Source organism: Berghia stephanieae, chromosome 4, assembly GCF_034508935.2.
Source record: "Berghia stephanieae isolate SIO BIC M18660-M18661 chromosome 4, UCSD_Bste_1.3, whole genome shotgun sequence".
Lineage (NCBI taxonomy): Eukaryota > Metazoa > Mollusca > Gastropoda > Nudibranchia > Aeolidiidae > Berghia > Berghia stephanieae.
Genome location: NC_088363.1, coordinates 84,017,481 through 84,032,480, shown reverse-complemented (window position 1 = coordinate 84,032,480; position 15,000 = coordinate 84,017,481). Strand labels below are relative to the sequence as shown.

General features: G+C 36.6%; 1 protein-coding gene across 1 annotated transcript in view; it reads right to left on the bottom strand.

The window, feature by feature from the left end:
* Positions 1-3,661, bottom strand: part of LOC144971874 (sushi domain-containing protein 2-like) — a 37,781-nt gene extending 34,120 nt beyond the window's left edge. The window contains exon 1 of the mRNA XM_078912949.1: positions 3,506-3,661. Coding sequence (XP_078769075.1) covers positions 3,506-3,572 — 67 coding nt within the window. The 5' untranslated portion in view covers positions 3,573-3,661. The remainder of the gene's footprint in view (positions 1-3,505) is intronic.
* Between the last annotated feature and the right edge of the window lie 11,339 nt (positions 3,662-15,000).

The window sequence follows — 15,000 nt, the reverse complement described above, 5'->3', positions numbered from 1 at the left end:
CCGCCGTACCGTGACAAAAGGCCTTGGGTTTTTTTCAATGTGACAATAGCACTTATAATCATTATGTATTGATTGTTTAATCTGACCCCGAATTCTCAACAACATGAAATATGTTAAACCTGGAAATCAAAAAATTGTGATAGATTGAGACTTGTACATTTTTATAAACTGTGCGTCATCTTAAACTCCTTAGTTACGTATCGAACGCTTTTCTTTTGTTTTTCTAATTTTTTTTTTTTTTGGTTTACTTTCCAATATTTTTCTACAGAGAGGACCTACAAAATATATCTCTCGTCTATCTGGAATTTAGTAATATATTTATGTCATAATTGTTTTTTGTTGTTGTTGTTGTTGTTTGAGCCCGAAACGTTCCGTGTTTGGTATTTTGTTGTTTTTAAAGCTGTTATAATCATTTTTGATTATTACTTTTGCCAGTCCACAGCTTCTAGCAGCCTAGTTAGTATCAGTTAGTCGTCTTAATCCAGCGATATAATATTATTATTATGAAGTAGAAGTTTTGAGGCAAAATGAATACCAAGTTATATCAGACCAAAGAATGGTAACGGTGATTATCTGTGGCCAGTTGTTGTTTGCAATAGAGGATAACTAGATAGTGAGTCGATTTATCGTTGTTGTTATGGGAGAGGAAAGACATATCGTGTTGAAGCCGTATGACACTCTGTGGCTTTCTAGATCAAATGCTTGAGTCTATTGGTGGTCAGTACAAGGGTCCTTAAATAAGGCATTTTAATAATGATAATAATAATAATAATAATAATAATAATAATAATAATAATAATAATAATGATGTTGTTGTTGATGATGATGATGATGATGATGTTAATGATGATAGTGATGATGATGATGATGATGATGATGATGATGATGATGATGATGATGATGATGATGATGATGGTAATAATTTAAATCGTTTGTAATCGGTAAATTAAAACAGATTGTTAGTCCTTGGTGTTTCAAAGACGATCGCCCATTGTTTTCAGGCGAGATCGAGACTCACATTCTCTCAACATTCTCATTCACACTTTATCATATCTTTATCTTACACCGGTGCCTGCTACCTAGTTTCAAATGTCTTCGTCCTCGTCCTCTCGTGTTCAATGTATGTGTTGTTTGATGCAAACGAGGATTCACATCGTAAAAAGCGTAACCGTGTGAAGAATATAGGTAATTAAAACTGTCCCAACTCTCGGTAGCCTCTGTGGTGTAATAGTAGCACGTTTGACCGGTAATCAGAAGGTCTGAGGTTCAATCCCCAGTCGAGGTAGACTGACTTTTAGGGATGTTTATTTCTTTTTTTTTTCTTTCTTGCTTTGCCTGGCACCTTTTATACACACTTGTTCAAATCTTTATCATGCAGAAAGAATGTGTAAAATTCCCGGCCGGTGTTAAGTACTTGGCCAGGAACCGCATTGTATCAGTCGTAGAAACAACAGCTAAAATAGCACATTTCAGGATTCATGTCTCGTCCTATATAATAATATTGTTTGTTGACTTTAGAATTCCTTTTTAGATTTTTAAGCAGACTTACTGGATATTGCGTTAAAAAGAAATGTAATTCAAACTAAGATGCGATTTGACAAATGTGGTTTCCTGCCTGAACCTGACATTATGTAGAGGCCAACCATCCACAGACAATGGAATCCAATGCTGAAATGCTCAGTGTGTGATTGGAAACCTATAAAATTGCATTTATTTCTCTCATCAGACAGACACACCTAGTTTAGAAACCAAAGGTGGATTGTATTAAATCGTAGGTAGACGGGTTGGTTGAAAGGGCCTTTGGTTTATGTAGTGTCGGATTGCATCAAACGATGTGTGCAAATGGCAGAAAAAGGAAAGAGGATTGGAAGGAGGGAGGGAAGGCGAATGGAGGGGGGAAGGGGGGGGGGTAATGTATAGATTGTATGTGTAAAGTCGTGTGCATCATGGATATATATATATATATATATATATATATATATATATATATATATATATATATATATATATATATAAAATTTAGGTAGAGCACTGGCTTCACATGCAATCGCGATCCCAGGTGCGTCGAACTTTTTTTTCTCTCCCCACCTCCCCCCCCCCCAATCCAACCAGCAGTAGTTGGGTCTCTAGATCTGGCGGAAAGCACTTTACGGAAAGCACTTGACGATAGACTGGCGTCTTATACCAAAGAGTAGCAAACAATTGTTATTGTCCGTTTCACCCTATAGAAAACCGGGTTAAACCCGGCTTTATGGGCCAAATGGTTCTGACCGGCTATATATATATATATATATATATATATATATATATATATATATATATATTATATATACATATATATATATATATATATCGCTGATATAACATCCTTTTCAAAAGCGTTTAAATGAGAACATAAATTGCTTGTTACCGTTTGGACATGACTCTGCTCGTCGCAGAGTTCTCTGAACTTATATTTTTCTATATGAGTTGACGGGAAAGTAAATGAAGAATTTTGATGCTTATTGAGTATATAAATGAAATGAGTAGCTCTATTTAAATGAGCTATATATCATTCTTTTATCCATTTTAGGGGGTAATCCTTTTGGATTAATCACTAACAGTTTCCAATAATCTCTATAGTCTATGTATTAATTGTACGTTTTGACTTTACACTGTCATTTTTTGGATAGAATTCATAACTTTTTCATATACTTTCTGTAAAGTAGTTATGAGCTATTGTAGAACAGTTTTGAACTCAATCTGAAATAATACACGATACAATGTGTATTTTCACTTTTCATTTCACGCTACAAAAGCTGTTATAGGCCCAAGCTTAACGAAGATGATATAAAAATATACGAATACATTTCCGAAATAAAATTCTACATAGGAGGAAACTTTGGTTTCTAGATTTTACAGCAAGATCAAATTCATGCTCACTTCCGGTTGCAGACATATTCAGAATAAGTTGCTCGAGGAAGTTAGTGGGGGGGGACGTCCTCTTTTTTTTAAAGGTTCAAATTCAAACCAAAAAGGTTAAGCTACTGACTTAGATTTCATCCTTATAGATGATACTGTTGCTCATCTCTATCCATAGAGCATTGGATAACATGTTAAAGAATATACCAAAGTACTGAAGTACGACAATGACAAGAGGAAATTACAGAGACATGGATTATCAATTATCACATTGGCAAAAAAAATACAACTATTATGAATTGAAAATCGGCATGAAACATAATATCTAGAACAAAACAAAAAAAAAAAAAAATAAAAAAATAAAATTCACAACATAAACAAACAAAATAACAATGAATTTTATCGCTAGAACTTTAGAATTGAAAAAAAATTGATGTTATACCGGCCGGTGTTAAAACCAGGAAGTGACGATCCGTTTTAAATTAATAATCTGAAGGACGACCTCCAATGTTTTACAACGCCCACTTCTTCAAACCTTTAATTCAAACACGATATTCAAGGTTTTAGTTTTACACATTCTGTAGGTAATATCTCCAATCCTTACCTTTGCCATGACTGATTCCCATTAAAGATACACAAATGACAAGAAGAGAAATCCAGGAGGTCGCCATGTTGAATGGTGAACAATTTCTGAATGCCGTGGGCCGGTAGGAAGACAAACTACCAACGCCAAAGGAATGAGGTCACTGAGATAACATGCTTGATAATCTCAATCTGCGATTCACTGACAGAACACACTATAGGATTTAGACCAGAAAACTTTTACTTCATTTATCAGTCGATTAAAATAACCCAAAACTTGTCAACGAGTCTCCAACCTCACAGTTCTAAGCTTTGTCAAGTTGAAGACATTTGGCAATTTGATGATATTCTTGAAGGAATGTTGAAGTAAAAGGTTGCGGGCCAAAATCAGAAAAAAATGATTTTATCAGTGTAGGACGGCTGTTTTGAATTGGTTGAAAAATCCATGACTCAACATTGCTTAATTTTAAAATCTAATTCATATAACTGAAAACCTCCAAATCGGGAAAGTTCTGTCAATATTTGAATTAGCCAGGTTGTCTCACTAACAGCTATCCGTACAATGATGATGGGACCCTGCTTGTCGACACTGATCTAGACTCGTTCACCTGTTCTACGTTTTGATCAAATTATTTTTAGAAAGGAAAAGAACACAGCACAGATGAAATCGTGATAAAAAGTCAGAGCTTACTTAGTAGTCTATAGAGCTAAAGTTAATTCCCATTTCTGCAGCATTAACCGGACAGTAAATATTGTTTGTGGAACACAGTCTATGGTCAAGTACTTACTATCCATCAGGTGTAACAACCCAGTTTCTAAGTCATTGCTGGATTGAGCTGGGGGTCAGAACCAAAAAGAATGTATGAAAACCTCGACTACCCCGGTGCCGATCTGTTCATTTGTTTGTGAGGTCGCGGTCTCGGGCCTACAATTGGATTCCATCATCACAATAAATCAAATGAAGAATGGCACCGTATTTGTTGTAAGACCAAATGGTGGGGAAAAAGAGAAAAACAAGTTGGGGTTTTTTGGTTCAAAAAATGGGTTTTCAAAAATCAACATTATGGGCAGTTGGCTTTCGTCGTGGAATGAGTTCTTCTTAAGACTTTTAGAATATATAAGAGGAAAGTTGAAACGAGGGTGCATTTTGCCCCCGCCCTACCCCTTCCCAGTCCTTGTCCCTCTCTCACTCTCATTTCTATTTCAATTAATGGATAATTATTTTAAAATAAATTAGCCCTTCAAAACCAAACCGTATGAAAACCTAAGCTTATTCAGTTTATAAAGTTGTTAAACAGACGATAACAGTTGCTTACACCTTTAAGTCTGCCACTAAATGTTTTTGCATGATTTAACAGATCCTTACCTAAAACCACTTGGATGAACAGATGGATCAGAAACAAGCTCTGGATCACATTCGGGTCCAGTAACTCGTCATGTGCTTGTGAGGCGATTGATCTACCTTATTTGTTAAGAGCTTTAATTTTGATTTCCTAACCCTATTCTCTTTTATTAACTCCCCCTGCCGCCTTTTAAATTAAAAGAACATTCACCAAAATGAGTAATTTATTTGATTCTTGTTTGATTACAATAATATAATATTTGTATCATATCGTATGGTTTAAGATTCAATAATTTAAAAAAAATGAAAATTCCCTTTATTCATCACATAGGGGAAATTTGTCTCTAGGGTCTATTCCATGGGAAGACTGGAATAACCCATGCGTCAGCCGCAGTGCAGCGCCACAAATTGAGCTAGGGCGATGTGACTTGCTCAAGGCCACATAACACAGCGGCAGGTGATCGAACTCGGTACCTTTCGGGTACGAAGCAAAGACCGTGCAGCTAAGCCACGCTGCCCCACTTTTCTTTGTACTTTCAGTATGCAATCAATTACAGTTTAAAAGTCCAACAGTCATTGTTAATTTGACAAGGTCAGTGCATATCGCTTTTCATATTATTACATTTCTACCACAAAAATAAGTGTCATAGTCAGCAATGCTAGTTGTCTTTGACGAAAATAAATGTATTATCGTCTAACAGGCGTCATGCCATGTCTCGTCCTACAGGTAGGTATAGTTTTGCTGTTAGCTATGGTCCATCGTAAAGCGCTTTGAGCACGCTTAGTAAATATTGCGCTATATAGATGCTCTATAAGAAATAATTAATTGTATTCATTGGAATCTGTTTTTCTCTTGGACAAACGCAAATGATTAAATTGTTCTTCTTCTTCTTCTTCTTCTTTCCTTTCTTTTCTTTTCTTCTTCTTCTTCTTCTTCTTTTTTCTCTTCTTCTTCTTCTTCTTCTTCTTCTTCTTTCTTCTTCTTCTTCTTCTTCTTCTTCTCTTCTTCTTCTCTCTTCTTCTTCTTTCTTCTTTCTTCTTCTTCTCTTCTTCTTCTTCTTCTTCTTCTTCTTCTTCTTCTTCTTCTTCTTCTTCTTCTTCTTCTTTTCTTCTTCTTCTTCTTCTTCTTCTTCTTCTTCTTCTTCTTCTTCTTCTTCTTCTTCTTCTTCTTCTTCTTCTTCTTCTTCTTCTTCTTCTTCTTCTTCTCTTCTTCTTCTTCTTCTTCTTCTTCTTCTTCTTCTCTCTTCTTCTTCTTCTTCTTCTTCTTCTTCTTCTTCTTCTTCTTCTTCTTCTTCTTCTTCTTCTTCTTCTTCTTCTTCTTCTTCTTCTTCTTCTTCTTCATCATCATCATCATCATCATCATCATCATCGTGGCGGGAATTGACCAAATGGAGGGAAATGTAATAAACGTGTAAGAGAGGGTGATGTAAAATAAAACCAAAAATATTGTAAGATTATAAATTTGAACGGCTCCTTTGTTGTGAGGAACGTTTCCATGCCCTCAATGCTTTGTTTCAATGCTGTCCTTGAAGATTTCCAGGAGCACCAACATTCTGTTGACGGATTTGTTCGACACAAACGATTCCGGCTGACCTGTATCTATGTTTTGTGATTGTCTCTCAGTTGTTTCGGTAGATACCCACTTCGCACTGACCTTTTGTGGAGGCATTTAAAAACCAATGTTGCTACTTTGTAGTCAACCCTACAAACTATGGGAAGCTAGTGCTGCTCTAAAACAAGAGGGGTCGCTTCGTGCCACGTCTTTTTTCCTAACACTAATATGGTGCATTGTTCTGAATGACTGGCAAAGTTTAAAATTTTTCATTTGATATTCGGGACAAATTGAATTGTAGTCGTCAAGTTTCGAAAATACTCATGAAGATATCAGTTTTTGGCTTGTTTATTTTGATATAAATTTTCGAATGTTACTAATTTTCTTCAATTCAAATAATAGTTTCTTTTTCATACAGAAATAGATTTTTTAGAGACATCAGTTGTGGTTTAGTAATATTATAGCGCCAAAAGAAATTATTTCCATATTGTTTTTGTCTTTTCTTTTTGTTTGTTTGTTTCTTTGGGTTTTGTTGTTGTTGTTGATAATGATGCAGTTTTCTTTAGTTTTTATTTTGTTGTGGTATGTTTTTAACTTTAAAAAAAATTCGTTTTGTATGAAAATAAATATAAGTTTTAGAAAACTTTGTCTTCCGCTATGACTTTTTTAAATTTGAATCGCAGCTATATATATATATATTGGATAAAATATCAGTTGTCTACTGTAAGCACCATGTACAATACGCTTTACGATTTTTACTAATCTCTTGACGATGTTAATCTATATAATGATGAAGATAATTTAGAAATGTATAATATTGTTAGTTGGAATAGCGTGTTGTATTCGTCTGTTGCACAATTTGTCGTTACTGGAGAATTTAAAATGGCGATGGGCTATCTTGAAAGCGGCATGAGACACTTCACCGGAAGGATGACGTTCTCTCTGTAAGGGCATGTGTCAAATTTGTGTCAGTGTAAATCGGATGGAATAGGGTTAGAGGTCACCTTAAACTAATTTCTAAAGCTTCCAAGAAGTCTTGGGTATTTTTGAACTCTTAACAAGCTGGGGGGGGGGGGGGGGGGGGGAAATCTAGATTAATTTCTAACTAAATTGGAAAACAGTTTTGGCAGTGGACGACATTTTATCTCTGCATTCTAAAATAATTTTGTTTGACAAGTAATACTTCAATGTTGAGTCAGTGTCTTTATCGTAATAAAAAAACAACAATTTTAACCCTCTCCACACCAACTACAGGGTAATCATCACATTTCTTACGATTCCACCAACATTTATCTCATTCAGTTTTCTTTTGTAATAAAAAAAATAGTTATAAGGACTTAATTCTGCGATGTATGTGTATTTATTTCTTAAGAGTAGAGGCTTAAAAATCAATGTTTATGTTAGATGGGTCAGATGTTTAGTGGAGAATCCTGAAAACGGTCGGTAAAGAGAGAGTTAATCCTGTTACGAAGAGATTTAATTCTTGTCACATCATTATAGTATAACCGCAGATCGATATTTTTTCATCAAGGCAGGGAGTAATAATAATAATAATAATAATAGATCTTTATTGTCCATAAATATGGCAATTTGTCATTTAGTTACACTTGTTATAATGTTAAACGATAACTAAGATTGAACAGATATTTCACTCCTACTTATTTTCTCTCTCTCTCTCTCTCTCTCTCTCTCTCTCTCTCTCTCTCTCTCTCTCTCTCTTTCTTTCTTTCACACGTGCGATATACACAACATAAACATATTCATTTCGTTTTCAATTTGTTACGATTGTGGCAATTCGACACCAAAAATTATCATCATTATCAATTGGTCAGTTAATCTTACATTAAATAAATTAATCAGTTAATCAGTCAACGAATCAATCCTTGGTTTTTCTGTACCATATGAAATATTCAAAATTTTTATTGCTGATGGAACGAACGTTGATTTATACTTGTTAGTTCTACATTTAATCTGACAAAACCTTCTCCCAGATGGTAAAAGACTAAATTCATGGTATAAAATATGTTTTTTATTGTTGGTAACAGTCCTGCATCTCGAAATTGAATGACCCTGAATCGTATCAAGGTCACAGCTCTCATAGTAAATACTGTAAGATATTATTTGATGGAAGATGAAAATACTACCCCGTATGTAAGGGATTAACCGAATAAATATTGTTGTAGAGCGTTCTTCTTTTCAAGTTTATGTAGGGCAAGAACGTCAAACCTATGTACCTTTACAATGTACTCAAACTTCAAAGTTTTCATATGACATGCAGATTACGTATTGTTATAGGAAGAATGTAGTCGAATGAATGAACATGTGTGATACTAAAAACACTATTGTAAAGCACCTCTGAGTACTATTTGTGGATACTGGCGCTATATCAAATAATAATTACAATAATAGGAAAACCATTCAATGACTGCCTTTTTTTCAATTGCCGCATAAGATAAATTCGACCTCCGTGATTGGTTCTTTCACAGCGTGATATTGGTACTCGAGATAATGATAAATATCAAGTAAACTGGAGGAGATGCCTTTAATGTCGAACAAGTCTTTTATGATATGACAAGACTTAGTCGATCAGGACACCTAACTGCCTCCACAGGCAAAAATAAAACACCAAACCCATAATTCGATATAATATATATATATATATATATATATATATACGAGGGCTCTTTCAGAAATAACCGAAAAATGCCCATTGCTCAGCAACCAGTGGAGATTTTTTAATTCTGTAAACGACATGATATTCCTTATTTCCTTACGGATATTCCCAGAAATTATGAAGTGCATCATTTTGCACAATGAATTTCTAGACGATTTTAAAGATGGCGGCCCACCTTGAAACTTGGTCAAAGGAGGAAATCAGAGCTGTCATACGTTTTTTGAACGCCAAAAGTCTGAATCCTACCGAAATTCATAAAGAACTTCAGAGTGTATATGGTGAGCATGTTATAAGCCGTACACAAGTCTATCACTGGTGTAATTTGTTTGAAGCCGGCCATTCCGACTTGACAGACAGGGAAGGGAGAGGGCGTTCGATAACTGCGACGTCAGAAGACAATGTGAAGCGAGTTGATGAGCTTATTCGTCAAGACAGGAGGTTGAAACTTCATGAAATCGCAAGCAGTCTTGAAATTTCGGAAACTTCTGCCCATAGAATTGTATTTGATGAACTTGGCTACAGAAAAGTCAGCGCACGATGGGTTCCTAAGCAATTGACAGACAATCATAAAGAACAAAGATTGGACATCTGCAGGGAACTTTTGAGAAGAAGCAAGAGCTCACGCAGGGTTCACGGGCATACTGCCAACGCCGGCGGAGACTTTCTAGCGTACGATGTGACTTTTCTTGACAGCATAGTCACCGGTGATGAGACTTGGTTGCACCATTGCACCCCAGAAACAAAGCAAGATTCGATGACATGGAAACATCCATCCTCACCTGTCGCGAAGAAATTCAAAGTCATGCGGTCAGCAAAGAAAATACTGGTTACTGTTTTCTGGGACAGTCGTGGTGTTATTCTGTTCGAAACCTTACAACCTGGAGAAACAATCAATGCTGCAAGGTACTGCCAAACTCTTGACAAGCTTAGGGAGGCCATTCGCAGAAAGCGCCCAGGGCAGTTGACCAACGGGGTCATTTTGCAACACGACAACGCTACACCCCACACAGCACGAGTGACGCAAGGTTGGCTAGAGAAATATGGATGGGAGATTTTGCCACACCCACCACACAGTCCAGACCTCGCACCATCTGATTATCACCTCTTTGGGCCACTGAAACGTGAGCTGGGCAGGAAAGCGCTTTGATGTCGATGAAGAGCTTGTTGACCATGTGCGGAAATGGCTACAAAACCTTGACGGAAATTTCTTCTGAGAGGGTATCTATTCCATGGTGCGGCGTTGGCAGAAGTGTGTCGACAGACTTGGCTGTTACGTAGAGAAATGAAGGACGAGTCAAGGTATGAACACGTGCAAGAATTTTGTTGATAGCATAAAAAACGCGGATTTTACAGGCATTTTTCGGTTAATTATGAAAGAGCCCTCGTATATATTATATATATATATATATTTGTGTGTTTGTGTGTGTGTGTGTGTGTGTGTGTGTGTGTGTGTGCACCCTTATAATATTTGAGTGTATAGAATCATACTTTCATTTCCCACATTAAAAGGTGCCTGTCACTTATCCTTATCAAAACAATGTCCGTCCTTGCCTTTATCCAAGTACACATCCACCCCTGCAAAGTGGCGTCACGTGTTTGATGTACTTACCGGTCGGACAACATGACGTTAAGGTCGGAGTTTCTTAGATCAAATTGTTTGTCATTTATTCATCGGGTAGCTCACCACCGTTTGATTTGTGAGAAGTCGAATTACCACCACGGCGAGCCACCGACTTTATACATATTTCATTATCGCAGTACTTTGACACCGTTAGAGGGTCTGACTCAGAACAAAATTCTACTCGAATTGCAGATACTGAACTTCTAAAACATTTTAAAGAATGACGATAAAGCTGTTGAGATAATATTTTCTTTATCTACGCTTTAGGCACAGCGGAAAATTCCAAAATCCAAACAAAAGCAAAAGACACCTAATAAGAGCCCTGCCTACTTATCATGAATGTTGCAATTGTAACTGATTTAAAGTCTGACATATCTACTCTCTACTTTGTCCACATTTTAAAACTCTTTAACTAGATATACTACGATTTCCATGTTATCAGGGAGTCCTTGTGGCTTATTTTTCATTTTTGAACCGAACTGATTGAAACATGTATATCATTAGTTCTTCGAAATGACTTGGAGTAAAGTCTCCCCTCATAAGGACTTTTGTCAGGAAATCGCTCTGGTGTAACGTAACTTTCAGTTGAAGACGACGAATTTTATGACCATCTAATTAAGACAATCTCCCTCTACCTAATCAAACTTCGCTTATAGCTGTACATCACTTTAAGGTCACATAGTGAGCCTGGAAAGAAGCCCCCCTCCACCCCCATATCGTACACTTTTTACAAGGGTCACTCAAGTCGTACACTTGGGTCGCCTCGTGTTGCCCACTTGGGTCGCCTCATGTCGTACACTTTGCTTTTTCAGTCCTCAAGAATCAATATCTATTTTATGAAAAACTTAATATCAAAAAAAATTTACAACAGTATGATCCAGGTTTGATTTATTCCAGGGTCAATTCTAATGACGTTCTGGGTTTCCCCTTCGTCAGCAATATAGACAAAAAGTTACCGTGTGTTGACTCTTAAACTGTTCTTACACTCCTGCTGATTTGTCCATGAAATAATCAAAATTCTAATGTGGCCTCCGTTACCATGGCAACTGTTGCCTATTTCTTGATTTTTCTGCTTTGGTTTTTGGTAAGTTTTCTATGTAGAAATAAGAAGTTAGTTGAATAGATAATGAGAGATATTGTTTTCTAGTGCAATGCTCTCCTTTATATGAGGCTATGTGGTCTAGTTGTATGACAAACGCTTTCGGATCGGCAGGTCTTGGGTTCGAGCCTCGCTCGGCGCATGGTTGAGTCCTTGGAAAAGGCTCTTTACTCATATTCTCTCACCGAACTCAGGTGTAAAATGAGTATCCGGCAGTTAACAGCGTTGTCTCTGTCCGAAAAAATAATATCGCTAACATGTCATGTCCCGTGCCAGGGACCCCCTGTAAAGCGCTTTGAGCACGTTAAGTGGATATTGCGCTATATAAAAGCTCATTCAAATTCATCTTAAAAATTTTAAAGAGGTAATGTTCTTCGTTTTTTATTTTCTAGGCCATATCCAAACATGTTTTTGAAGATATTGTGAGCAAAGGTAGTATCTAGTGATTTTCACAAAAAAGATTCAAGTGAAACTCTTTGCGTCCCATTAGATGTCCATTCATACTGAATTAAAAAAAAAAATTATACCCTTCCGCAACGACACCTAAAGATATCATCGCCTAGGCATTCCATTCCATGAAGGAATATAGATATTTCATCAAACAAGATGTCTGATATCAACAGGAATCATCCATGTTGTCCAAGTGAGAAAATCGGGGGTTAATAATCTTGCTCAAGGAAAAAAAAACAAAGTGCCTGAAGCGGGACTCCACCAACCCGGGACCAGAGTGCAATCCCTTAATCAGTCGGCCACTTCGCCCCCCCCCCCCCCCCAATAATTAAAACTGAATAGGCTAGAAATAAAGAAAGCGTGGGGTACAGTTTGCAAATATCCTTATGTTAAAATAAGTGCTTTCCATTATTTGCCAAAGAGGTCATAATGTAAATGTTGCTCCTCTTAGCTCAAAGAAATAAATAATAATATAAAATAGAATGTAAGCTTCAAATAATAAACGAAAACAGATAATGTGGACGTTTCGGGTTTCCCTTTTATCAACAAAATAGAATGAATGAAACATTACAGACGAATAAGATAATATGCGATAATGGCGTTGTTAAGGTGAATAAACAAAACATTGATGTGACAGGAAATATCTGGTAGGTATGCTCTTTTCTAAGTAAACACGAATTAAAATAGAACAATAGATATTTATTAAAGGTGTGCAATTAATTAAGTCCCAAAGAAATATTAAAAGGAGGGGGGAAGGGAGGCGGGAGGAACGGTGTAATGCAAGATAGAAAGTAAAATGAAACAAAGTGAAGACTGTAGTTAGAAAACATACAATTGAATTTGAACTACAGTTATACAAAATGTAAACCCTCTTCCGCACTAGGACAGGACTGTCCTGGGACAGTCCTGTCCCGAATCTGTAACATATAGAATTTAGAGAAATCTTCCGCACCTATTGGGACGGGACAAAACAGTCCCGTTGTGTCCCAAGCCGTTGTGAAATGCTACAAAATCAACGGGACAGGACTGTCCCAGTCCCGTGTTCATATCGTTTGTGATAGTAGAAAAATATAGCAGACTTCCGCACTAGGACAAAAAAGTCCCAGACTTGGCGGCGCCGTGTCAAAATTGAAATGCCTATCTTTATTTTCTGCATCCCTACTACTACTACTACTACTACTACTACTACTACTACTACTACTACTACTACTACTACTACTACTACTACTACTTCTACTACTACTATTTCTACTGTTACTTCTGCTGCGGCTAATGACACTAATATATTAATACCTACATCACTTATATTTTGTATTTATTTCCAATTCCATTGTATTTATTTTCCAACAACAGTCCACACTTTATTTTAGTTCACTTTCTATACTGCATTACACAGTTCCTTCCCGCCTCCCCTCTTTTGACATAATTAAGTATGCACCTTTTATAAATTTCTATTGCTCTGTTTTAATTCGCGCTTCCTCACAAAGTAGCATACAATTTTCTGCCCATCAATGTTTTTGTTTATGCATCTTAACAACGCCACTACCACATTATCTCATTCGTCTGTAGTTTTTAATTCATCATGTGTTGTTGATGAAGGGGAAATCCGAAACGTCCATTTTATCTGTTTTCGCATATTAAACTGAAGCTTACATTCAATTTCACAGTTATAATTTATTTATTTATTTCAATTCTGAATATAAAAAAAGCAAGAACAATTCAAAAAATAATTCTATGTGATGAAACCACGTACAGAAGGCATAGCAACATAAACATTTTCGGCAATTTAAAAACGTATGTTTATAAATATAATTTAAGAAGTGTCACACTTTGTGACACAGCAGTACAGTGTCTAAAACCGGTCGCACATCTATTCGGTAACTTGTGAGATCAATTATCTTTATCGTTTTTTATTTCGGGAATTCTCAATGAAAATATTTTTAAGTAAGTCCTTCTGAGCCACTTGGACTCATTGTAAAACAAATTAAGTCCTTTAGAGCCTTGTAGCCAATGGTGCAGGAGTTATTCCGGTTTCAATAGCGTGAAGCGGACAATTAACGTATTTGTTTGAAAACCTTTGAACAGGACGCTCGTCTGTAGTCTACCGCAGATTACTATCCCAGCTTGACAGGTACCCTTTTACACCTGAATGGAGTGAGTGATTGGAGTAAATTTTCTTGCTCTAGAAAGTACAAATTGGCTTCGATCGGAATCGAACACCGAACCTCTCAGTCCAGAGTACAACGCGCTAACCATGGGCCATCTTGCCTCCTAAGCTTATAAATCCGGAACTTATCCATGTCTCTGTGGCGTTGAGCAGACAGATAACAGTTTAAACTTTAAAAAAATAAAATTCCCTTTTTCATCCCATAGGGGACATTTTTCTCGAAGGTCTATTCCAAGTGAAGACTGGAATAACCCAGGCGTCAGCTGTAATGCAGCGCCGAAAATTTAGCTAGGACGAGGTATAACCCAGGCGTCAACCGCAGTGCAGCGCCTCAAATTGAGCTAGGCGAGGTGACTTACTCAACTGATGCCTTTCGGGTACGAAGCATGTTGACTTTCTATTATCCTCTTGAATGATGCTAGTCCGTCAAAGATTACTTTCATCAGCGAACTGGTACTCATTTGCACCTAGGTAAAATGAGGTGATTCCAAGAAAGTCATTTTAAGATAAGATCGGAGATCTCCATAGAGTCTACGGAATTGACCCTTGAGCAATCTTTGGGTCATTAAAGGATGCATCCAATATTGTTTTCTCTTTCGATTTGTCTTTTTT